Below are 25,376 nucleotides of genomic sequence, written 5' to 3'. Positions count from 1 at the left end.
TGTTGACAACACCCTCATTGGAGAATAAAAAATTCAAAAGAAATAATAAAGAAGTTGTTAAATATTATTCTTAAATATGATCGTAATCATACTTATAAGAAAAAGAAGATTTATTTCAACTTATATCACAGAGTCAAGAAATGCGAGACAACTCTGACATCTCATTCTTTGTTTAATAGGTCCTAGGAAATTCAATTTGACCTCTTCAATAACAGGCCATGTTTGTAAAAAAAACCTTCAACTAATAGACCAGGATAGTTCAAATATCCTTGATGGAATTCATTCAACTTTATTCAAAATAGGTTAACATCATGAAGCATCTCTAGCTATACAACTTCGGATGGGTATTACAAGATTGGTGGATTTTCAAATGACTTTATCCATAACAGGTCAAAGTCGACGAGCATCTCCGGTTATACAACCCATGTTGGGTCCTACATCCTTGATGAATTATAATAAAATTCATCTATTGAAAGTTACAATCGTCGAACTGAATCTCTGTCCAAAAAAACTAGGACAAATTGTGCATCCCTAACTAGGGAATTTTCTTAGCTCTAGTACACAATCTAGAGCTGGTTAACATTATTTGAGTAATTAAAAAAAGCTATAAATCTCAGCTTACCAGCAATTTTACAATTCATAATTGTACTGTAGTATACGAAATTGTAAAACTGAATAAGTGTAATATGATTTCAAAGATGCACTATCACAATGTAGAAAGGGCTAAATTAAGTAGATAAACAGCTAAATTAACCAACACACTGACTACATTAAATGTAGGAATAGCTAAAAATTTTGACACATTATTACAAAAGTACTAAGGAAAAACCACCAATACATGCTTAAAAACAAAAAGTTTTATTCTACATCAAAGTCTTCCTTCCTCTTCAAGAATGTCATCTTGTAAGTAATTTTTAGTTTCTCATTTTTTGAGTTAGAAGAGGGATTGGTAGGTGGGTCCTTAAAGTCAACTTCCATCTAATAGAGCATCATATCAAACCCTTTTTAGAATCCTTAAGAACCTTCACACTGGGTCGTTAACATTATATTTTCCTCTTCAAGAGCTTGTATACTCGATAAAAAATCTTGCACATTCTCGGTATTTTGACTGAATGGTTCTTCCCTCCATCAATTCTTCTCAACTATTTTTTAGTTCTTGAATTTTTAGGGAGAGAAAAATGTCATGGTGGATAATTCAGGCTTACATTCAACTAGTTGATCTTCCAAGGTTAATATATACTTTGCACTACCGTTATAAATCCATTTATACTCTACAAGAATAAATTTGATGTTCATAAACTCTACGTTCCATGCATTTATGAAACGATCTAGCTCATCTCTGGTAATTGTCAATGTTAACTCCTAAGGATTATGTTATTTTCTATAATTTTATGGTGATGTCATTCCTCGGACCTTGGCATCTCAAAACGTGGAAAACATCCTCCATAAAGCACAATTGCAGTGCTAAAAATTTCTTTCAGAAGCGCCATAACAACACCAAAGAAACTCTAGGAGAGCGCAACTCCAACGGAAAAGGGGCACAACATTAGACCAACCTTGAGATTGTATAGCTCCAACATAGAGGGGGTACAACAATAAGCTAAGGGAAATTTAGGAATTCTGCAACTACAACACAAAAGGGGCTCAATAATAGGCTAAGGGACTCCAAACATTTTAGGGATCAAGTATGATTTCTTTCCTCTCTTTTTGGCTTATTTATAGGCTTAAAATGGCTAAAAATATCCAAAATTTATCAAAATTCAATTTGTCCAACAACAACCCGTCATATTTGTTTAATAATAATGAATTCATAGCTCTTGTGCATGATCCATGGCATTCACAGAAGGAGAGATCGTAGAAAATACAATTTTGTGACTAGGTTGCATAGCCTTGCAAGCCCAAACCCGTGTACACTGGTCCACATCCCTCCCGTGTCTCTGGCCCACGCGCACTAGCCCGATTGATCCTCTCTAGCACGCTCTACCACCACGTGTCTGTTGGTCCGCCAGTCTAACTAACTTGGTGGAGAAAAGCAATGCCCACATATCACTCGCATGTGGATGGTCACCGTTGTTGGCATCCTCCACCGTTAACCACCGCTTGTTGCTGCTAGGCATAAACTTTATTAGAATTTGGAAGTGTTTTAATAATTTTTGGCTGACACAAGTAATATCACTCAAAATTTAGGGGGCAACTAATATATCAATTTCACCATTTGACGTGAATCCCGAGGCATTTTGGCATGAATCTTGAGGTATTTTTTTAGCATGAACATTCAAACTAAAATTAAAAATTAATCATAACTCCAATTTCAATAAACTTATAGTCAAAATGGCAGGCTTAGCGAGGAGAACTCAATGATACCAAAATTGATTCAATATAAGTCAAATCTTGCCCAAATCAAGCCATTGAACCAAATTTGAAAGCTTTAGGTAGTCAATTGAAAGGTCACATGAATTTCAATATTGACAAGCTTATGGTCAAATCAAGTGTCTTAGTGAAATAAATTCAAAGAGCCCAAGTTCACTAAATTTTTGCATCATTAAGGTATTTAACTGTCTCTAAAATGTCATCTAATCAAGGGAACTATTTTAGGCCATTAGATGAAGTGATTGGAAGAAGGAAGAGGAGTAGAATTCAAGATTGGTTTTGCATTCGAAGACCCAGTGATAATTTCCTATCTTCGTGTCCACCAAATGCCATCAACCACCTCTGACCACCCTTTGCTCGCCATTGTCGGTGAACCTGTGGTGTAGCTAAGCACTCAAAATACAGTATAACAATGCACCTCAAATACGGTGTAATGATGTACCATGAATATGGTGTTATGATACACCCCAAATATTGTGCAATGAAACACCTTAAATATAGTGTAATGATGCATCCTGGATATAATGTAATGACAAACTCTGAATACGATGAAATATGCAACCTAAATATAGGGTAATGACACATCCAAAATATAATGAAATGACATACCCCCAATACAAGATGACAATTAATGATATATCAAAGATCTAGTGATGGACAACAACTGTTTACAACTGATGTATTTAAAATACATCGACTTTCTTCGTACTATTGAAGTTCTCTTCTTGCATTGCATATCAACAAGTTGTTTTTTTATTGTAACCACCTACTAATGTAGCACCAACTACAATCCTGGTGGCCGAATGATACCATTTTAGCTCCCCCTTACGACCTATATGACCAAATATGGACTATGTTGCTCACTTCTCATGCAGTTTTCAACTGCAACCTTCATGGCAAACTAATGTTATTGTAGCTCCCCACTACGACCTTAGTAGCCAACTAATGCTATTGTAGCTCCCCACTATAGCCTATGTGACCAACTGCGACTTATGCGACACACTGCTAGTGTAGCTTCCAACTACGACATTGGTGGCCAACTAATGCTTATGCAACTCTCCATACGGCCTACATAACCAACTATGACCTATGTGTCTCACTGATCATGCAGCTTTTATAGCTCTCTACCATGGCCTATGTGACTCATTGTTATTACAGCCTCCGACTACGGCTTTTATAGCTAACTAACGCTGACCTATGTGGCTAACTTCTCACTACGGCTCACAAGACCAACTGATGCTACTATAGTTTCCAACTACAATCTATGTGGTCAACTGTACTACATCTTCCAACTATGACTTTTGTGGCCAATTAATGCTACTAAAACTTTCAACAGCGACTTTTGTGGCCAGTTAATGCTACTACAACTTTCAACTGCGACTTTTGTGGCTAACTAATGTTATTTTATCCACAATCTACAATTTTTTTAGCATACCATTGCCTTCGTAGCATTTAAAGACGACCTTTTACAACCCAATTGGAACTTTTAACGCTAAATTATTGTTGTACATCAACTTTGTAATTTCTTCTACCCAAATTCTGAGAAGAATGGACTCATAGTTACAATCACATAGTGGATTATTTTGATTGGACCAGATCCCATGATTTTTTCCCCTTGGTAGGTTTTCCACATAAACAATCTTGGTGGTTCCCCAGATACTTTTCTATTATCTCAGTGTGTGTTTGTATTGGGTTTTCACACAATGCTAAGACATTAATTTTTCACTCTACCGTCCCAACTCTTCCGACACGTAAAAAAATTATAAATAAAACAATATTCCTAACAATGAAAGAGATCCTAACATAAATTAAAGATAATTTAAACATCCAATGGCAACCCTTTTTGATGATTTATGTAGATAATCACCAACATTAATTGCCAAGTAGCCATCATCCGTCTACCTTTGTGTGGTCACCCTAGCTTAATTGTTGTCATTCGAACCTTATTGCCTAACATTTATTGCACGATCATCATTTCTCAACTATTATTATTCTACTTCCATATCCAGCTACTATCATCGTATTGCAATTCTATCATTGCCTAATGACAATCAGGTATGTTATGTTTGAAATGATACAATTTTGTATTGGAAGAGCACACTTCTATAGTTTCATTTAGATGGGAGTATATTGCAACCCAGTCGATATCTATGTTTTTTTCCTTTTTAAATTTTTTTATTTAAAATTTAAATATTATTTAAAATAGAGCACACTTCTATAATTTCATTTAGATGGGAGTATATCGCAACCCAGTCGAGTTCCATTTTTTTTCCTTTTTAAAATTTTTTTATTTAAAATTTAAATATTATTTAAAAAACACTTATTTGTGTAAAAAAAATGTACAAAATTAGGATGATAATATATTTCATTGTATTATATCCTATTTTGTAACATGTTTTTTTTTAATCAAAATTATTTAAAGTCCAATTCCCATATTGGGCAAAAATCTTAGCAAGATTTACATATGCACCACACAATTCTTTTCTATTTACATATCTAACACCTAAACTTTTATGATTATATTCATAATATTTTATAAAGTTAATCATTTTCATATTTTTATCTTATAAGAAATATTAATTATATATATATATATATATTAAAAAAATCATTTTAAAAATTATAAAAAAAAAAACATAAGATTTATCTCACCGCGGCGCCGGCGGCCTCATATTTCTTTTTGAGTTTTTTCCCGGCTAAAATTGCAAATTTGCTCGGCTATTTTAGGAATTACGATGGATACCGTCAGGGGTAAAATCGGGCAAACAGATGGGAGCAGAAAACAACGCATAACATACGTCCCCTATCTCTTCCAACCCCACAAGAAAGGATGGAACAAAGAGAGCGGTAGCAGCGAAGCATATTAACGCAGAGAGAGAGACAGAAAGAGAAAGAGAGAAGTTGGTGAATGCCAAAGTCTGCTCCTTTAGCTCCGCCGCAGGCCGCCGTCCGCCGCAGCACTTAAAAGGTCCGATCTTTATTCTCTTCGGTCCCTCAAGAGAGGAGAAGTTAAGTCTTTTTTTTTTTTTTTTTTCTTTTTGATTTCGTTTTGGTGTTGTGCATGTGATGGAGTTGGGTTTCTGCGCTTTTGTTTGAAGATTGTTGATTTTCTTTTCGGATTTGATTGATGTGGTCGGAGAGGGGGATTGGATTTTAGGAGATTTGGGTGGTTGGTGGATTGGAAAGGTTGGATTGGTGCCTTTGTATTGTGTGTTTTGTTGCTTGGTGATTTATTGGTGGTTGTTAATGTAGCCAACATTTTGTTTCTTGTTTGAGCTTTTCCTTCTTTATTATCATTGTTATTTTGTTGAGTTGGTTGGGTGGCTGCCACCTTAGTTTTGGTTTACCTCTGCGCGTTGTAATTTAAGTTGGTTTTTAGTCTTCATGGTTTGAATTTTCAGAGTCAGAATTTGCAGGATGCCAAATTATATTTTATTTTGTTTTTGTTCTGTACTTTGTTAGTTTTTCAGAGATGGTCAGTTTCGGGTCTGCATGTTGAAAGTTTAAGAATATAGGCTGGTAGGTGATCTGGATGGATTCATGAGTGGATAGGTGGAAGATTGTTGAGGAACTCTGGTCACCCTGATGGGTTTGGTTTCTTTTTTTTCTCTTAACATAATAATTATCTGTTCTTCTTCTTCTACTCCCTTTTAGCATATTCACCCCTTGAATTATGTGTTTTTATCTTTCCTTATAAGAAGATGCTTGTATAAATGATTCTCATATGAAAAATAAAATAGGAACTTTGTCTTTTTGAATTTAATCATATTTTGATTAAATGGAATTATGTTATGTGTCTAGTTCTTTTCTCATCCTTCAGTAACTGATTGTGTTTGACCTTTGAGTTTATTCAAATATTCTTGACATCAACCATAATGATTCCAATTTGTTTAATAGATATATGTTTTAGTTAGATGCATCTCTTATTGGTTATATGATACTTTCATGACTTGTGTCATTTGTTGCTAAAAGAGAAACAGAAGTTAGATTATGGAAAGGTTTTGATTTCTGATATATTTTTGTTGATAAAATTGAAACAAAAGTTGGATTATGTGGTCATGTACTCTTACCATGATAGAATGATATTTCTAGTCGTGCTTTGTATGGTTTTAGCTCAAATGAAATGGATCTAAAATATATTAGTCGTGCTTGTAATCCAAGGTGCCTGAATTGTTTTTTATGCACTTCAATTGTGATTAGTTAGCTAGTAGATGTTAACGACAAGAATTTTCCTCCATTCTGATTGAATGTTTGGGATTGTTACATTCAATCGAAAGAGTTATAGATTATTGAGTTGAGTTGTTTATCGTACGATAACATAGAGCAATGCAATCTAATGAGAATACCCTGGCCTAGCTAGCACTCGCTCTGCTAGTCCTTTGCCTTAGTGCCCAATCGGTTAGGACCTTATGAATCCATGGGATCTTTGATGCCATCTCACCAATCATTGGGATTATTGTAATTATTCCTTTATTATTATTTTCTGATTTTGTATGTTTCTTATTACAAGTTCTCATAGGTTTGTATAAATGTTACACAAATGTTGGAAGAGAAGTGTGAAAAGTGTCCCGTGGCTCTTTGTATGGAGTCATTTTAGTCCCAGAGTCTATAAAAATGTCAATTTAATCCCCAACCCTTTTAATATGGGTTGATGATTATTTCAAACCCAATTTAAAAAGTTTGGGGACTAATTTGACTCTTTTTATAAACTCGGGGACTGAAATGGCCAAATGTAAATAGTCAAGGAATTATTTTGGCACTTTACTCGATGTTAGAGTGAAATATGCTATCAATTCTTGTCAAATACTAAAGAAAGACATTTAAATAGTACAAGCCTTGTGACATCCATTCACTGTGCAGAATAAAGAAACTTTTATTAGAATGAAAAGATTGTGGAATCATAACACAGCAAACAATTTATATGCTTGAAGTACATCGAAGAGGATCCTGATCCTTCTGTGATTCCGCTTCATATAGTCCTGGCCAGAGATATTATAGCGTTACTTTGCTGATGGAGAATGAACCATTACAAACCTTAACGATTTGGCATTCTATATTGCCGATAATGTTTTGTAGAAACTAATGTGTCTTGATGTCGAATCGCCATTTGGTATTACTGGTGGGAACAATTAATGAATTTGAGCAGACTTTTGCAAAATGTTTTAGGGGCATTTACATACATGCCACCCAATTTTTATTTATTTACATATACAACACATAAATTTTTAAGTTTTACATTTATACCACCCAGATCTTTTATATCACATAAAAAAATACCACTAATTTAACTTTCAAAAAAGTGAAATACACTTTTTCATGCATAGGTAAAGTGTTGTGTGTGTGTGTGTGTGTGTGTGTGTGGTATGCATGTAAATGTTCCAATTTTTTAATGGTGCTAATAGAATGAGGTTCCCTAAGTTCAAAGAGAATCAGAGCAGATCCTGAGATAACCGAGCAGTTCATAGAAAACTGATAAGAATTTATTCCTGGTTGTTGTTATGTCATTTGTGCCAATGAATTCATCTTTGTTATCGGTGTGGCACCTTGGATTATTCTGTGCTTACAAGCAACTTTTTTTATTTCTAATTATTTATGACATTTCTTTTTCATTCAGATATAACAGTTGTTTTGCTTACTGGATTTCCCTTTTTACATAGGTATACTGTTGTGAACCATGGTTAGCATAAGGAGACGCAGACTGTTGGGACTCTGTTCTGGTATGATCATAAATAATATGTGAAAAAATATATAAACTTCTATGTAATTTGCTAGTTATAAAGATTCCATTATATAAGCTCTGGTACAATGCTTACTGGTTTCATCAATCATTTATTTATTTGCTCATAATTTCCAGTGGTTCCATACTCATTTCCCTACTTTGTCAGAATAACATGTTGACAAAAATGATGTTATGGTTTTTCTTACTTCATTTTTTTTCTTTCACGCTTTCATGATTTATATTTTATTTAATTAAAGTATGAATAGTACTGTAAGAAAAAAATGAATACAATATAAAGAATATGAGACTGATGTGGCTGATGAAGACTTTCTTTGTTAGCTACCATGCACCAGTGAGTTTTTCTAATCAAGAAATCAGGGTTAGGTTTTGATAAGTTCTTAAAATTTACATAGATTCAGGTTGCATTATTTATTTCAGACAGCTAAGAAAATGGTTGAATATTTTCCAGGGAAAAACTCCATTCCAGTTGAGTTGCCTGAACCCATTGAGGGTAGTAATGCCATTGAAAATCATAATAAAAATGCTAAGTCTTTCAGCATTCATCCTATGCCATCAATTGCTTCAAATCGTGACAAGACAGTAAGTATTAAACCATTTTTATTTGTATGATTTACATACATACCATGCAATTCCTATGTATTTACATACATAATACCTAAACTTCAATTTTTACAAACATAGCACTTAACCTATGCATGAAAGGTGTATTTTACATTTTAAGAGTTAACATGGTGGTATATTTGATGTGATATGAATGATTTTGGTGGTATAGATGTAAAAAATAAAATTTAGGTGTTAGATATATAAATACATATAAATTGGGTGGTATGTATGTAAATGCCCCTTTTTATTATCTCTATCTTAATTTTTTCTTTATTTTTTGTTTTGTATTTTGTTATATTATTAGTGTTTTGTAATTAGTTGTAAAAATGGTGACCTTGAGCTAATCCTTTTTCCAGTTTACTTTTATTTTCGTTGTTGTTTCTACTTTTTTTATGGATATTACCCTTTTGCTGTTCAACATAGTATGTAAAGCCAAAGGTGATGCAACATTCACGAATGGGATGAGAGGGCTAATTGAACTTTGAAGTGGTTTATGTTTCTTGTCTTTGGATGATGAAATTATATAAGTAAAAAGGCATTCCCTTCGAATCTCTAGAATTGATAAATGAAATGTGGGGTTTGGATTTAGGTGTTATTTTTCCAAAAAATTGATTAACATTTGTCATAAATGGAGCTACCAATTAGAAATTAAAATTCAGGATCCATCATAAACACAATTATGGAATTAGGAGAATATGTTAAAATTTTATTCTAAATGATGCGGGACGCTTAAGATTTTCGGGTTTCTATTGCTAGTACAATGATAAAATGAGTATAAACCATTCAAGAAATTAGAATTTATCGATAAAAGATCACTAAATGTATAAACTTACTCTTTTTAGTTGCAAACTAGAAAATATGGGAATTTGTGCCAATGGATATGCAACAAATGACTAAATTCATAGAAACAAAAAAATGAATTTTGAAAATTAGCGAACAATTAATTTTTTGCAGTGCAATTGATGCACTAGCTTAATCAAATTCCCATAAGTAGCTTTTCATTGGTTTATTTTTATTCTTGAAAAAAATTGAATCTTAGCATGATTAATAGCAATAAAATTGAGACAATAACATGCTATAGGACTAAAAATCTAAAGCATTTGAAATAATGTCAAATCAAACACAATGAAGACTAAATTAACACAAAAAAATTATATTTATGATTTTTAGTTGTTAATTACAATGCCCTACAAAATTGTAAACGCCTTATCATTATCTCATTCAATTTCTTGCTTGTTAAATTTTAAAGACTTGTAGTGATAAATGGGCGATATTGAAGAAGCTCATATGACCTGCCTTTCAAGATAATGTACTAATCTTGAATATATTTATTGTACAATTGTAAAGAGAAAAAATTATACTATGAAGTTCTAATAGAGATGTTTTTCTCTTGGAAGTATGTGGAATGAAGAAAGTCCCATACCCCTCTGGCAATCTCCTTAAACATGATGTTAGAAAGCATTCATAAGTTTGATACTATCGAGCATCCTTGTCAGAATCACATAGTCAAAGGCTTGTTATTTTGTATATTTAGTAATTTCCATTTATTTGCTAGTCAAAGAGACCACATAATAAAGTATCTCAAAACATCGAATAAAGAAAAAAAAAATGCTTGAATCCACAAGAAATAGTTTGTGCCACTAAGTTTGATAATAATACCAATATTTGAGAATGGTTTAGTTTTTGAGAAATTAGTAAAGGAAGCCATCAATGAGCACAATATAGAAGAAAGAGAATAATGATGGGTTAAACATAAATCAAGAGGCCAACGATGAGATTGCAAAGGAGCAATCCATGAATGAGACCATTTTACAAACACATCCGCATGTAGTAGAAACCAAGCAACAACATGCACAAGGGGCATGTGAATGAGAATCCTGCGGAGTGTGGAGTCACGACACTATGGTGAGTGTGATGGGAAATACGTGGAGTCAGGTTGCAGCTCCCTATTGGATGGCTGGGAAAAAAATAAACCTATTGGATGATTGAGTCTAACGAGCACACACAAAATTCAAAAAAATGAGCACTTTGTGGTGGATGTAAGGAGTGCGAGAAAAGATAGTCTTGATGACTCTTCATTAGCCATCCTCTAATACCATGTTAAGCTATTTAAAACAACTTGATAGCTTTCACTACAATGTAGGTGATTATGTACCAGAAAATATATATGAATGAAATAAAGAAATGATTGTCCTTAATTTTGAGGATGTATTATAGAAGAAAGAATAAAATATTGCATCATTTACCATGTGATTTGGTAGAATCCTAGGATAATAGCTATAAAATTCATAAAGCTATCACAGTGTTCATATACACCACATTCATCTTGTTTATAAATCTTAACTTGTTCATGCAACTGACCCCTTTATCAAATAACATATGTTACCGCTTATATTTTGTTTTAGGTCAACTCATACAGGTTTAATTTCATTGCAATACTTCACCTTTACAATTAAGCATGATTTTTTATTTTTGATTCAGGACATTCATGTCTTTCAAATCAAGCAAATGCTAATTTTAATAGTATTTAAAGTTATCTATCTAGCCTAAAATTTCCTCTACATTATGTATCCCATCAAATGTAGAAATGTAATTTATATCTTCATGATAGTTTCGTTGTGTTTGTACAGAACCATGACTTACTCAATTTTGTTTAAATTCATTCTTTTATTAGTGTTTTATTTGTCTGAGTATATGTTTTACTTTTAGTTGACATGATGACATAATCATAAGCTTTAATATCAATTTGATGCATGACGCATAAGTGTTTAGAGTTCAGCAATGCAATTTAGCATGAAATGCTCATTGAAAATACACGAAAAATAACTCTTCATGGGTTGTCAATTCTCAACCTAAGAGAGATTAGTTAGTTTACATGTAAAAAAGGGGTGTGACTTTTTTCTATAAAGACTGAATACATTCTATATGTTTTTTACCGGTTTAAACCTCATTGTTTTATATTTGAGGCATTTACATGCATAGCACACAATTCTTATCTATTTACATATCTCACACCTAAACTTTCATATTTAAAACATAGTAATCAAATTTTTACTATCACAACAAAAATAGCACTATTACTATATTTAAAAAGTGAAATACATCTTCTCATGCATAGTTTTATAGCACCAAAGTGCTATGTATGTAAACATGAAAGTTTAGATGTGAGATATGTAAATGTGAGATATGTATATGTAAATACATAAGAATTGTGTGCTATGTATGTAAATTTCTCTTTATATTTTTTGTATAACTTCCCAAGAGGTCACTCAATATAGGAGTGCTCAATTATGAGCATGTTTAATGGTGGAGTTCTCCAATATTTTACATGCTTTTGCTAGAAGGATGTCATAAGTCATTCATGTAGGCCTTGCTTTGACACTCAATCCTGCATTTTTTGGATTCGAATGTCACGCTTACATTCCTAACAATTCGATTTTATATTGACACCAAAAAATTGAAAAATCACAAGAAAACAAAGAAATTATAAAATTTCAATAGTTATCAAGATCCATGCTAAAAAAGAATATTGCATGCATCACATTTGACAAAATTTGATCACATGCACAAACCAATCAACAGGCAAGTAGATAGAAAGAATAATGTTAGAAATAGCACGAATCAAGATCAAGAATTTATACTAATATAGGGAGACTCACCATTAAAATTAGTTTTAAAGACCCGCAAAGAGCTCGAAGAATTCATCACCAAAAGTTCACATACAGATTGAGAGAAAATCCAATATTCTATGTATGATCAAAATACACTAACTTTCAAAATCCATTAAGATCTAGTCAAATGTAATAGATCACATATAAATTTACAGCACATGGACATGGGTAGAGTTCTTGGACATGAACAAAATGAAATTAACAATCAACACATAGATGAAACCTAGATGTCACTTGGGTGCTATGGTACTGAGAAAAGAAACCAATGAAGAAAGTTTGTTGATTACTAGAGTCCTCACAGTCCTATGAGGTTAAGTATTCATAACTTTCAATTTGCAACAATTTTGTTTCTTGTTTGATCCGAACTTCCATGGCCAACGCACTACGGCATCGGAATCCCTTAAAATTTGCTAATATGAAGTTTTTATCTCTAAATACTCGTCGCCTAGAGGTTATACTATTATGCACTTCTTCTACTCAACATAATTGGCCATATGCATCAAAATTTCTAAACTTAAATTCTGTCAGCTTTGGTGTGCCATTTTTTTTGTTGGCGATTAATATTTTCAACATGATCAATGATATCTAGCATTGGGATTATGTGACTTTTTTTATACTCAATAGTTGATTCATTATAATTCTTAGATCTTAAATATTACTAAAATTATTTTTTGTGGGCTCCAAAAATTCATGCTTTGACCTCACTCCAAGACGAATGAAAGAGTTTTACCTGTTGTTTTGGGTCAAATTTTCAAAAGACAGATGAGTTTGCAGATAAAATTTTACCCAGAGATTCACTCTTATTTTATGAGGATTTTAGATATGGGATCCTATGTTTCCCATTTGCACAAGTCTCCATGATTAATTACCCCTCTTAATAACATGAAAGCACTTTTAATTAAAGATAGCTAGTGTGTTGATCACTTAGAATATAGTAGAAAAAATTAGGGTTTTAGATTATAAAATATTTTATCACCATGAGTTAAAGTGGATAGGGGGGAAATAATGACAAAACCAATTAAGATCCCTTAGTTCTATCATCCCGAGTTGTCATGGTCTCTAGTTTACTTAGGCGGAGGAGGCAATCGACTCAACTTAATCCAACAATCCTTAGTCATGATTTGTTTCGTCCAAGACAATCTTGTAGATCAAGGGTGGGTGCTTGTCTAAAGAGACTAGTTTATGTCAACCTTAATTTACAATAAGTTTTGTACCTTATCATATATATATATATTATACATTACAACTCAAATGAGCAAGAAATCATCAGACAAAATATGAATTATAGCGATGACAGTAATATAATGAAGCATGTATGGCCAAACCTCTTTGTCAAAGGACTCTTATTGTAATTGTTTCTTTTGCCAAATTTATTGGTCAAATCATACGGACATAAAAATTTAGTTATGTCTTTATTAACATGAGATTATTTGGAGTATGATTGTAGTTATATGCTTAATCAAACATTAGCTCATTGCATCCTTGGATTAATATTAAATTTATTATTCTTGATAAAAAAGTTACAGAGTGTGGATGGAATTTGCTCTTGGTTTTTAGACTATGATGCACCTACATTTATTTAAGATTGACGTATAGTGTCAGACACCTGTTTGGCAAGGACACGCGTGCGACTCGCGTCCAAAACCTATCAAATATGCCTGTTAGTGTCTAATAAAAAATAATAATAAACTTTAGGCACATGTCCTAAATAAAAATAAAAATTTATAATTAGTAATGAAATTTATAACATGTTAGATTTTGTACCTTAGGCTTTTATTGATATCAGGTAAATTATATAAAATTGGAGGTAGATCCTTCTACAATCCAAAATACAACACACACACAGAGATATATATATATATATATATTAAGGAAATCGTTATTTGGTAGAGGCCCAAATATCGATTTCCCATGCACTAGACCCCATGATGAGAGCATGCGCTATGTGCTAATTATTCGAGAACCCTGCGCCACAGGGGATCAAACCCCTGACCTGAGGGGGCTTATAGTGACCTCGCCACCAACAAGCCAAGACTTGCGCGCGCACACACACACACAAATATATTAAAGAAGAAAAGATACCGATAGGTTGTATGAGATGACCTAAAAGAAGGCCCAACTCACATAATACAACACAAAAAAACCCAAAGAAGCAAAGATACATAAAGATAAAAAACCTAAAATCCACAAAAGACGCAAAGGTGTTAGGGAAGTCCCACTTTAGTTCTTCCTCTGTCTTTAGTTCTCGGAAGAGAGTCAGCTAACAAATTGATAAGGTGCGTACCATTATCCGAAGTAACCAAAGTATCATCCATCAAATTTCTGAGCTCAAGTATGTCTCCATTCTTCTTCTTCCTCCTGGCTGTGTAGACCTGTCATTTCTCGTCCGATAATTGACTCATCAATGGATTTGTCCAAAGGTGGTCAAAAAGGTGTAGGACGTTGCACATCATAATCCCCTTGAGTCTGAGTAACATTGACATCTTTCTGGACCTTATGAGGTGGAAGTGAAGCAGCAGAGGTATTTTCACCTGTAATATCAGTGAAAGGTTCTACTGCAGGCAGAGTTCGAAGAATCTCCCTCGCCTCCATGATAGGAGGTTCCAAAGACGGGGGTGTTACAGCATACAGCAATGTGTGGAGACTGAATAGTTGATATATTGCCTGCGGGAATAGTGACGTTTTCAGGTGTATCCTTTTAATGATCGATAGTGTCAATAACCTGGAGCTGATCAGGAGGAGTTGGAATTACTGCCTCTAGCGGAGCACTTTATTTTTTTGGTCTGAGGTGGGGATGTAGATGATGACATTGAGAACTGGAGTGGTCGAACATACGACAGTTCGAACAATACGAAGGAAAATGCTCAATCTTTACCTTTAGCCAATGTCCATGATGCTGTGTGTCCAACCAAATTTCCTCAGAAGCGGAAGAAGTAATGTCTCTTTCAACAAGTACTCTGGCTTCAGATGGACGAGGAATATTAAAAGTAAGAATGTCCGTCTTGAATGGTTTACCATAAATCGAGACAATAAAATACAACACTTTTTGAGAAAAATAATGAAATTTCAGATCAAGAAGATGAATCCAAACTGGAATGATTGGCGGTTCCGTCTGTGGGTCAAAATCCACAGACTATTTCAGAATCTTTATTGCTCTGTTATCAATTTGAATGAGAATGTATCTCTCATCTAATAGTTCAATTTTTCACTCCCCAACAAGATGCATAAGTTAAAATTCCTTCTTGCGAATAAACTCCATTTTCGGATGACCATATAGAAATTTCCCAACCCTTGCGAATAAACTCCATTTTGGGATGACCATATAGAAATTTTCCAACCAAATTTAGACGACATGAGGAAGCAAGTTGAATACCTTCAGCTTCTGTAAAAAAAATGGCAGATTTTCCATTCTTCCTACCAGGTTTCTTGATGTCTTCCTCCCATTTTCCATTCTTCCTACCAGGTTTCTTGATGTCCTCCTCCCACACAAACGAAGGAGGGAAAAAGCACGATTTAGGTGTACCTGAGGCGTGGGCACCCGTGAGGGCAGCTGCATACGATCTATTTGAAGGCATCCTCAAAAGGTGTGGCGTCAAGAAGAAAACACGGGAAAAGTGGCTTTGGCCGAAGCTGAGAAAAGAGAACACAGAGGAGCCACAGAGCCGAGACAGGAAAGAGCCGCGAGAGCTGCTTGCGAGACAGGAAGGAGCCGCGGGAATTCGCGAGACGCCTTCAGCATGACTGTCGTCGAGTTTTGATTGTTTTAAACCTTTTTTATTTTGCTTTTCTTATAGAGGATCAAATTCATAATCTATATTAATTGAGTTTATTCACATATTTTTTATTGTTTAATTTGGAAATAAACTCTCCTGCTTAAGATTTTTATTTAACGTGACCATCATCGGGGTATATGTTATTTATTTTATTAATGATTACAATTTTAGTTGAAATTTATCACTTCAAAATTAATAAAACACCGGTCCTGATCAAATTAGCTAAGTGTGACTCAATCTTGTCAATTCTAGTTCTTGAAAGGACAAAGATCAGACTGGCCAAGTAGGGCCTTAGTCTCGTCAACTTTGGTCCTTATAAGAAGGAGTGGGCTGACCAAGGTGAGACATATGATTTTATTCTATAAGGCAAAACAACCCACTTAAGAGTGTGCATCATTTAATGATGTTGAGTTTGATTTTTAAAAATGAGATTTTATAAATTTTGAATGATTTGCATGCTTATTAGAGCGAAAATAATTTTGAGTTAATTCCATTTTCACCAGTGTAATATTCTTGTATTTGGTGCGAGTACTCAACACGCTAATCGGAGTACATATGAATAAATTTATTGAGTTGCTTGCATCTAGATGATCTTATTTGATGCACTTGCTCAAACCTTAAGGCACTTGAACATTATTTGAGAAAATATATTTGAGTTGACTATAGCCATGAGGAACGTGTATGTCTTGATATTGCATAAAATTTAACCCCTTGCACGAATATTATGATCATTGAAAAGCATACAAAGTTTCTTTTGAACATGTTTGCTTGTTTTTGTCCACTGATGCATTTGTATTGCAAATTCGGTGGTGAGTTATACTTTCTAAAGTCTTTTTGTGCATTCAACACAATGCATTTGTTTCTTGCTTGTAGATACGTTATGCCTCCTCCAAGTCACTTGCATGAATCCAATTTTCTTTCAGTTCTTTCAAAGTTTGGACAATACTGTCCATATGTTCATTGAAATACCGTGTTCATAAATATAAGTGAACATTGAGGTCATTATAGCTTGTGTTTCTGCTTATTGATGAGCCTTCACATCACGTGTAAATTTCATACAAGTGCTATTAATGCTTATTGACGAGCTTTCAAGTCTACTGTAAGCTCTATTCATGCTCGTTGAATGAGGTATCGAGACCTCTAATTATCCAATTTGATGCTTAATTCTAATTCTCATTCAACATTGTTTGCTTGAACTTTCAATTATCCATTTTTTCTTTAACTTTGTTATTTCTTATTTTATTATCCATTGTAGTGCTCAGTAAGCACTTTAAGTACAATGCTTTATGATTTCATTCAATCAAATTTTGTAGCCTCCCGATGTTGTCCCTATTTAGGAGGTTGCATTGAGAGTATAACGTCTTATCACCTTGCTAAGCATGTGTGGTTGGCGTTGGAAGCCACTGTAACTAAGATTCCTTAGAACTCATCGTGCTTAACTAAACATCTATATGCCTTCAATATATGCACAAAAGAAATATAATTTTTCATTGTCACGTTGGAACAACACGCATGGGTACGTAAATTTACTCAAATTTTTTCACCATTTTAGAATAACACGCATGGTACTTATTCGCTACATTATATTGAAAAGGTAGATGACATCGATATGAGTTCTCAGCGGATCAATATACAAAACACTTCCCCTTTTTAATGCTTACTATTTTTTAAAGGAAGAAGGTAGTTTAGAAAGATAAAGAGGAGTTGCGATGGAGTTTACTGGAGGGAGTTGGGTTAATGGTAGGTGGGACTCTGCATCCAACAAGAAAGCTGGAGGAGAGGTGTGAGGCAATGCTAAGACAAGCTTGCATGATAGAAATGCGAGCAAGAAGGTTGGAGAATTGTGGCGAGCTAGTATAGTCTGTATGTGTGTGTTTGGTTGACGGTGCTTTTTGTTATTATTATTATTATTATTATTACATACACATCTCTTGAAACATTGCTATTTACAAAAACTAGCACCATCAAACCTCCACAATCAAATCATTCTTAATTTGATGAAAAATACGAGTTGGAGTTTTATAGTGAATTTTGATATTTGAGTGTGGATTTCAAATAACAATGTTTGAGTGCTATGTATGTGAATGCTCTGTTTTTTTATTGTGGGCTTAGCTGTTTCATGTGAGGAGGAAAAATGCGAGGAAGAGATGTGGTGGTACTCAATGGTGGTTGGGATAATAGAGAGAAGGCAATTTGTGGGTATGTTGTTGGTGAGAGAGAAAGAGTAGGCCGAGGGGTCTTTGGATCATGCTAAGATGGAGCTGCGAGCTATTAGGAGACAAGGTCAACCAGGCAAGTTGGGGGTTGTGCTGCATGGAGAATGAGAAGAGACGAGGTTTTTGAGTTCTAATGGATCGAATAAGGGGAAGACTAGGAGCTTGGATGTGCTTTAATATTGTGCTCAGGTTGGTGCTTTGCAGCGCAGGTGTCGGGAAGAGAAGGCAATATGGGAGATTTCGAGATGGATAGGGAGGTGATTATAGCATATGAGGTGTGCAACTTGAGGGAGGAATTGGATAGGAGACCAGGTGCGCTTGGGGGGACCGACTGGGTTGAGGATTGTAGCATGAGCTGGCTGGGATTTGGCTTGCTAGAGCTGATCGGGGGCAGGAGAGAGAGTCGGGATAAGGGCTGCAATGAGGAGGCTTGCTGGGGTATACACGGGTAGGAGAAAACCAGAGTGAGTGAAGGCGAGGGATTGAGCAAGTGTAAGTGAGCTAAGCCTACTTGTCAGTTGGCTTGAATTTGACTCGATAAGTGGCTCGTGAACTGAGCTCGATAAGCTAATAAGTCAAGCTCAAGCAAACCTAAATTGGCTCGTTAGCTCGTGAGCTAGCTCGTTTAAAAAAAAAACATAAAATATACTCAAAATATATTAAATTTCAAGATTTTACATTTAAAGTATACAACAACAACAACAAGCTTTTATCCCACTAAATAAGATCGACTACAAGAATCTTTTTTTCTCCATTGAGTCCTATTGAGTGTCATATTTTCATTAAATTTTAATAAATTAAGATCATTTTTTATACAATATGCCCAAAGCTTTCTAGGTCTACATGTGCCTATGAGTCATAATATCAACTAATTCAATTAATTTACTTATGAGAATATTTATATTCCAAGATCTTATCCTAATATTAGTTTCATGAACTAACTTATTTAGCCGCATCCGCTTATAATGTGGGAACTCTTACTTATTTGTAACTACACCCAGGCGTCGATATATGGACTCTTGCACACTTTTCACTATATTCAGGTCATATAGCGCGTCGCTTCCAAGGGACGCCCAAGCATTTACACAGGGATCTAAAGTATTTATGTCATGATTTTTTAACAAATTTTACGTTGGCTGTCAACTACCAATCGCAACCCTTTTGGCTCTTGCACTTTTTTCACTGTATTCAGGTCATACAGTGGTTTATTTTTAAAGTATTAAAAATATTAAAAAATGATATTTATATTAAGTGATTTCACATTATTCCAAGCATTTACACAGGGATCTAAAGAATTTATGTCATGATTTTTTAACAAATTTTACGCTGGCTGTCAACTACCAATCGCAACCCTTTTGGCCCTTGCACTTTTTTCACTGTATTCAGGTCAAACAGTGGTTTATTTTTAAAGTATTAAAAATATTTAAAAATGATATTTATATTAAGTGATTTCACATTATTTATCTTATAATTGCTCATTCTATGTCTTTTTTACATAATACTAGCTTAATTTATTATTATTTTCTCTCTTTTTTAATAAATCAGTTAGCTCGTGAGTTGGCTCGAACTTGTAGAATTCTTGATGTTGAGTTGGAACCCAGTTAATTAATCAAGCTCAAGCCGAGGGTGACTCAAGCTCGACTTGACACCTTTACATCCCTAATTGAGCTTAGCATAGGATTTTGTTATTTATTTATTTATATTCTACTATAGTAGGTCAGTCTGCTTGATAGCAAGGGAGAAAGATAGGTCTGACGCCAAATTGGAAGATTTGGGTAATGCCTTTGGTAGGAGAGATGACTAATATATATATATATTAGTATTCATTCACCCTTTCACATGCATCTTCGTGTTGCAACCTCAAATTTTATGCCAATGTCTTACGTGCAAAGATCCGACAATGTAGGTGTCCTCTTTAGGTATTTTTGATGTTCTCAACGAACCTCTGCGGTTTGTTGTGAATGGAGCTCATTTAAGCAATTTCGATGGTCATCAATTACTTTGGGTGCGCCTGTGTAATTAGTTTTATGAATGGATGACGTTCCGGTAGTTTTAATGACGATCAAACTTCTTTGGATTCATCTTGGGAGACATCACTTTCGGTGATTATCATTTTTGTCATGTTCACTTTATTCACCTTGTGAAGTAGATGTGAGGGTCAACATCTTTGTTAGCTTTTTAATCCAGCAATGCATTTTTTTTCACTGTTCCCTAGGAAGTTTCTTGCTTAATCATTATTTTTTTAGCATGACTTGATTTCTTTTTTATTTTCATCAACTCCATTCTTCCTTGAAATGTTATAAGATGAGGCATGGGGATCTTGAAATTTTCGGTTTTGGCTGGAAGCTTATCTAGATTTCTATGATTATGATGCTCAAGTTTTGAATTTGTTCATGCTTTTACACACCCCAATTTGAGTTTGCCTTTGGTAGGAGAGATGACTTATATATATATATATATATATATATTAGTATTCATTCACCCTTTCACATGCATCTTCGTGTTGCAACCTCAAATTATATGCCAATGTCTTACGTGCAAAGATCCGACAATGTAGGTGTCCTCTTTAGGTATTTTTGATGTTCTCAACGAACCTCTGCGGTTTGTTGTGAATGGAGCTCATTTAAGCAATTTCGATGGTCATCAATTACTTTGGGTGCGCCTGTGTAATTAGTTTTATGAATGGATGACGTTCCGGTAGTTTTAATGACGATCAAACTTCGTTGGATTCATCTTGGGAGACATCACTTTCGGTGATTATCGTTTTTGTCATGTTCACTTTATTCACCTTGTGAAGTAGATGTGAGGGTCAACATCTTTGTTAGCTTTTTAATCCAGCAATGCATTTTTTTTTCACTGTTCCCTAGGAAGTTTCTTGCTTAATCATTATTTTTTTAGCATGACTTGATTTCTTTTTTATTTTCATCAACTCCATTCTTCCTTGAAATGTTATAAGATGAGGCATGGGGATCTTGAAATTGAATGAACCTGTACTACTAAATACGGACATACAAATCTTTTGATATTTATATTTGCACATATAATTAAATGCTTATGGGCTTGACAATTGTACCAAAAATGATTTTGAAGTTTTTATTTTCCTTATCATGTGTACTTGTATGAAGCTGTGCTTTATCCCATCTTTTTTTCTCAATTAGTGTACTTTTCTCAGGTAAATATCTCTGAAACAAGCTTCGGAGCTGCAACCGTGTCTGCTTCTCCCATACCAAAAGTGGAAACAAATAATTATTTTCCAGGCTAGTTCTTCATTGCTAATCTATTTTATTTGAGAGTTACATGCCTCATGTTACTGTTTAGCAGGAGGGCTTGATGATCCATGTTTATTATCTGATTTTGACTTAAATAAAAATCATCCATAGTTGACTAACCTCCTTATATAAGATTCAATGATAAAATCTACTCTTCCAATATGTCAGACATATGCATTGACATTAATAGAAATCAATGATTTTTGTGTGATTTTTCAAGCTGATGACTTCGCCTTTGTATGTTCTTTGGTGCATTTTTTAATGTTCCCCCTGTTTTGGCCTTTAGGAATTAAGCTATATATTTTCAACTATAGAGATGGAATTTGATATAACATAGGGTCAAGCACTCTTGGCGAGATTCACCAATAAATCTCTCATTGGAAAACTTCTTTAAATTGCATGTTCATTCGGGATTTTCCATGCCGCTTTGAAATATTAGGGTTTTGGGGAGACTAATTCAATCACAGAACGAAAGTAAATATCTCACACCTAAACTTTCTTATTTACATAACACTCAAATTTTTCATATCACAATAAAAATAGCATTATTATCACTTTTTAAAAGTGAAATATACCTTTTTCATGTATGGGTTTAAAGTACTAAAGTACTGTGTATGTAAATATGAAAGTTTGGGTGTGAGATATGTAAATACATAGGAATTTTGTGCTATGTATGTAAATTTTCTCTCATTTTTTTTTCACTTCAAGAAACTATCACTTGTTTTCTTTTAAATTGTTTTATTTATCTTCTCTGTTGCCGTTATAAAAATCCATCTGCAGTTAAAGAAATCAAACGCAGAAGGAGACACCGGAGGAAGTACTATGAAGACCAAGAACCATGCATAATGCGAGGGGTATATTTCAAAAACATGAAATGGCAAGCAGCCATCAAAGTTGATAAGAAGCAGATCCATTTGGGCACTGTTGGCTCCCAAGAAGAAGCCGCGCGATTGTATGATAGGTACTTGGCCTTTCAATTTTCCTAAAAATTATGTCATTGCAACCATCATTTTCGGCCTAAAATTTTGTCAACTATTTGAATATTCTATCACTATCTTCTAATAACATAATACCAGTCCAATACAGCCTAAACTCTATAATCCATATGGAAGTATATCTATTACGAAGATTTACATACATATCACTCAAATTCTTTTGTATTTACATACTTAACACCTAAAATTTCATTTTTACATATATGCCGCCCTACCTATGCATGTGAAGTTGATCACAAATCTCAACCAGTAAGTTCTTTGGAGTTGAAAATTAAGGTTTTACTTCTTTGATTTTTTTTTTAATATAAAACAGAATATATTAACTAGATAATGATATAAGTATATCAATGAAATTTAGTAAGAAAAGCTAGGAAAAAAGGTATACTAAGGCAAAAAATGCTACATAGTCATTTGGAACGTTTAGCTTGAAATCTAGTAAAGCGAGAAAATAGCAATAGATTATTTTCTTAAAATTTCTGCTGTTGGTGTAAAGAACATGAAAATTTCTATACACGGAGATTTCACACTCGGACTGTCCACTTAAAGTTAGATATGATAAATAATAACTTAAAGAAAAATTTGAGTGATAATTTCAACTCATTCTTTGATTTTTTTTTTGTTTCAGTTTTTGGTTACCAGTATTGGTCTGCAAATGCCATATAAAGCTCATTCTTTCCAGAAATTTTAATTGCTTTATCTCATGCATTTTTAAATCCTATGAGAAAGTAGAATATTCTCAGCAGCCGGATTCATACGTCATATTCTATTTTTCTACTTCATTAAGATTTTTTTTCAAAAAATGGGCAGCTCATCTCTGCTATCCAACTTTCCTCAGTTTGATAACTTGCTAACCTCTTTCTTCACAGAGCGGCTTTCCTGTGTGGTAGAGAGCCAAATTTTGAACTTCAAGAGGAGGAGAAGAAAGAACTTAGCCAGTATAAATGGGACGAGTTCCTCGCCATAACACGCAATGCTATCACCAGTAAAAGTAATAACAAACAACATTTTTTTCTTGATTGCATGATCAGTTGGTTGCAGACTATTATTTAATATAGGGGCATTTAAATACATGCCACAAAATTCTTATGTATTTACATATCTAACACCTAAACATTCATACCACTCAAGTCGTCAAACATCACATCAAAAGTATCTCCATCGCTATCTTTTTAAAAGTGAAGCATATATTTTCATGCATAGGTTTATGAGACCAAGGTGTTTTAAATGTAAATATCAAAATTTGGGTGTTAGCATGAATGTAAATTTCCCTTTGATTGATCAAATTTTGATTTTTTTTTTGCCTTCGATTAGAACACCAAAGAAGGGGTGGAGTCGGAAGGAGAAAGAGATCTGGGATTGAGTCCCAAGGGAGCGACATAGAACTTGAGAAGGTTCTTGGCGGCACATCTTCAATGTCTGATGATGGCGAGATGGAGCCAGCTGCCATTTGATTGTTGGATTCAGTTTCTCATTTCAGTTGTATAATCCACTTTTGAGTATTTGGGTTTGAGTGCACTAAAGCCTTAGTTTTTTTTTGAAGGAGTTCAATTGAATCAATCACAACCACTCAAAGTGAAATTGACAGTTGAGATGAGATAACTGCACTAGTGCAAATACCATGATTAATTGGAGAGAATACAAGTCTGAAGCAGTTTTTTACCCTTGTTTTTACAGTGGGGGTTTTTTAAATAATCTGTTAAAGTTACTTTTTTTTTTTCTTCATTATTTGTGTGTATATGGGCTCCTATTATGGTAAACCAGGGCTCACATAATTTACCAAATGCATTTAAGTGTAATAACTCTGTTCCCATTATTCTATTCAATATTAGACTGTACTGGGGATACTTCTATAGTTTCTTTAGTTTCTTGGCTGTGCTTTTTAAGTTCTTTCTCTGTCGCTTGCACTGAACCTATTGAAGCATGTATTAATTGTAGATTAAAAGAGGATTTTGGTACAAATTTTCATCAGTTTTCTCATAGAGAATTCTATTAAAAATGCCATTAAATGATGGGTGAATGTATTTGCGTAGAGATTTTTTGTTGATAAAATCAATTTCTCGAGTGCATGACTAATTTTTTTCATTTTAGTTTTTTGTCGTCCATAGTAACTGTAACTCTTGTTAATGCTTTGAAATAGGCATTAAGCAGCAAGTTTGCATTACCTGCAGTTGGCCTTTTGGCTGTTACAGGCTGCCCTTCAAAGCATTTTAATTTATGCATCAAAATTATGAAATTTTGTATTATAATTTATATTAATATCTTTTATGATTTATATTATGCCTTTTATCTGGCTTCCTTATAAACACTAAATTATGTTGCATTACCATTATTTGTAGTGTACTAATCTACGAGAAAGAGATATGCCTAAGTTTTTATTTTTTTTCATACGTTTGGCAGCAAATCCCTACCTGGCAGAAAATCCAACAAGTCAAAACATTTCAATTTGAAAAGAATCGAAGTTTCACAAACTGCCAAATTTTTCTAAGAGACTACATAAGAATTAAAAGGTGTTTCAGAATTCAACTGCTACAGCTCCTCACTGCCAAATCCAATCAATTTGAATTGAAAACTAAATGACATTGGCTAAAAGAAGAATGTTAACCATCAAAACTAATAAAGCCGAAATAATGAAGGTATTCTGGCGGCACAATATTAATTATAATTTACTTGCTAAAGAGCTGGAAAATTATTATAAATTCTTGAGATCAAATTCCTTCTTTAAGAAAAAAAAGGAGGAGC

The 25,376-nt window shown here is 33.9% G+C and overlaps 1 protein-coding gene across 1 annotated transcript; it reads left to right on the top strand.

Annotated features, from left to right (window-relative positions):
• Positions 1-5,124: 5,124 nt before the first annotated feature.
• On the top strand, positions 5,125-24,525 carry LOC110020334 (ethylene-responsive transcription factor-like protein At4g13040). Its single transcript, XM_020718397.1, has 7 exons — positions 5,125-5,338; positions 8,028-8,087; positions 8,559-8,689; positions 21,546-21,630; positions 22,423-22,603; positions 23,504-23,625; positions 23,949-24,525. Exons 2-7 carry the CDS (start codon positions 8,045-8,047, stop codon positions 24,086-24,088), a joined length of 702 nt encoding a protein of 233 aa, XP_020574056.1. The 5' UTR covers positions 5,125-5,338; positions 8,028-8,044; the 3' UTR covers positions 24,089-24,525.
• The last annotated feature ends 851 nt before the right edge of the window (positions 24,526-25,376 follow it).

Source organism: Phalaenopsis equestris, unplaced genomic scaffold (assembly GCF_001263595.1).
Source record: "Phalaenopsis equestris unplaced genomic scaffold, ASM126359v1 Scaffold000094, whole genome shotgun sequence".
NCBI lineage: Eukaryota > Viridiplantae > Streptophyta > Magnoliopsida > Asparagales > Orchidaceae > Phalaenopsis > Phalaenopsis equestris.
The sequence above is the reverse complement of the archived record's forward strand: the minus strand, read 5'-3'. Positions and strand labels throughout refer to the sequence as shown.

What these genes read in the sequence shown, in the direction of transcription:
- LOC110020334 (XM_020718397.1), top strand. Translation starts at nt 8,045, where the DNA reads ATGGTTAGCATAAGGAGACGCAGACTGTTGGGACTCTGTTCTG. An exon ending in CTTCAAATCGTGACAAGACA is followed by an intron (nt 8,690 to 21,545) that starts GTAAGTATTAAA and finishes TACTTTTCTCAG; the next exon opens with GTAAATATCTCTGAAACAAG. An exon ending in GCCGCGCGATTGTATGATAG is followed by an intron (nt 22,604 to 23,503) that starts GTACTTGGCCTT and finishes CTTTCTTCACAG; the next exon opens with AGCGGCTTTCCTGTGTGGTA.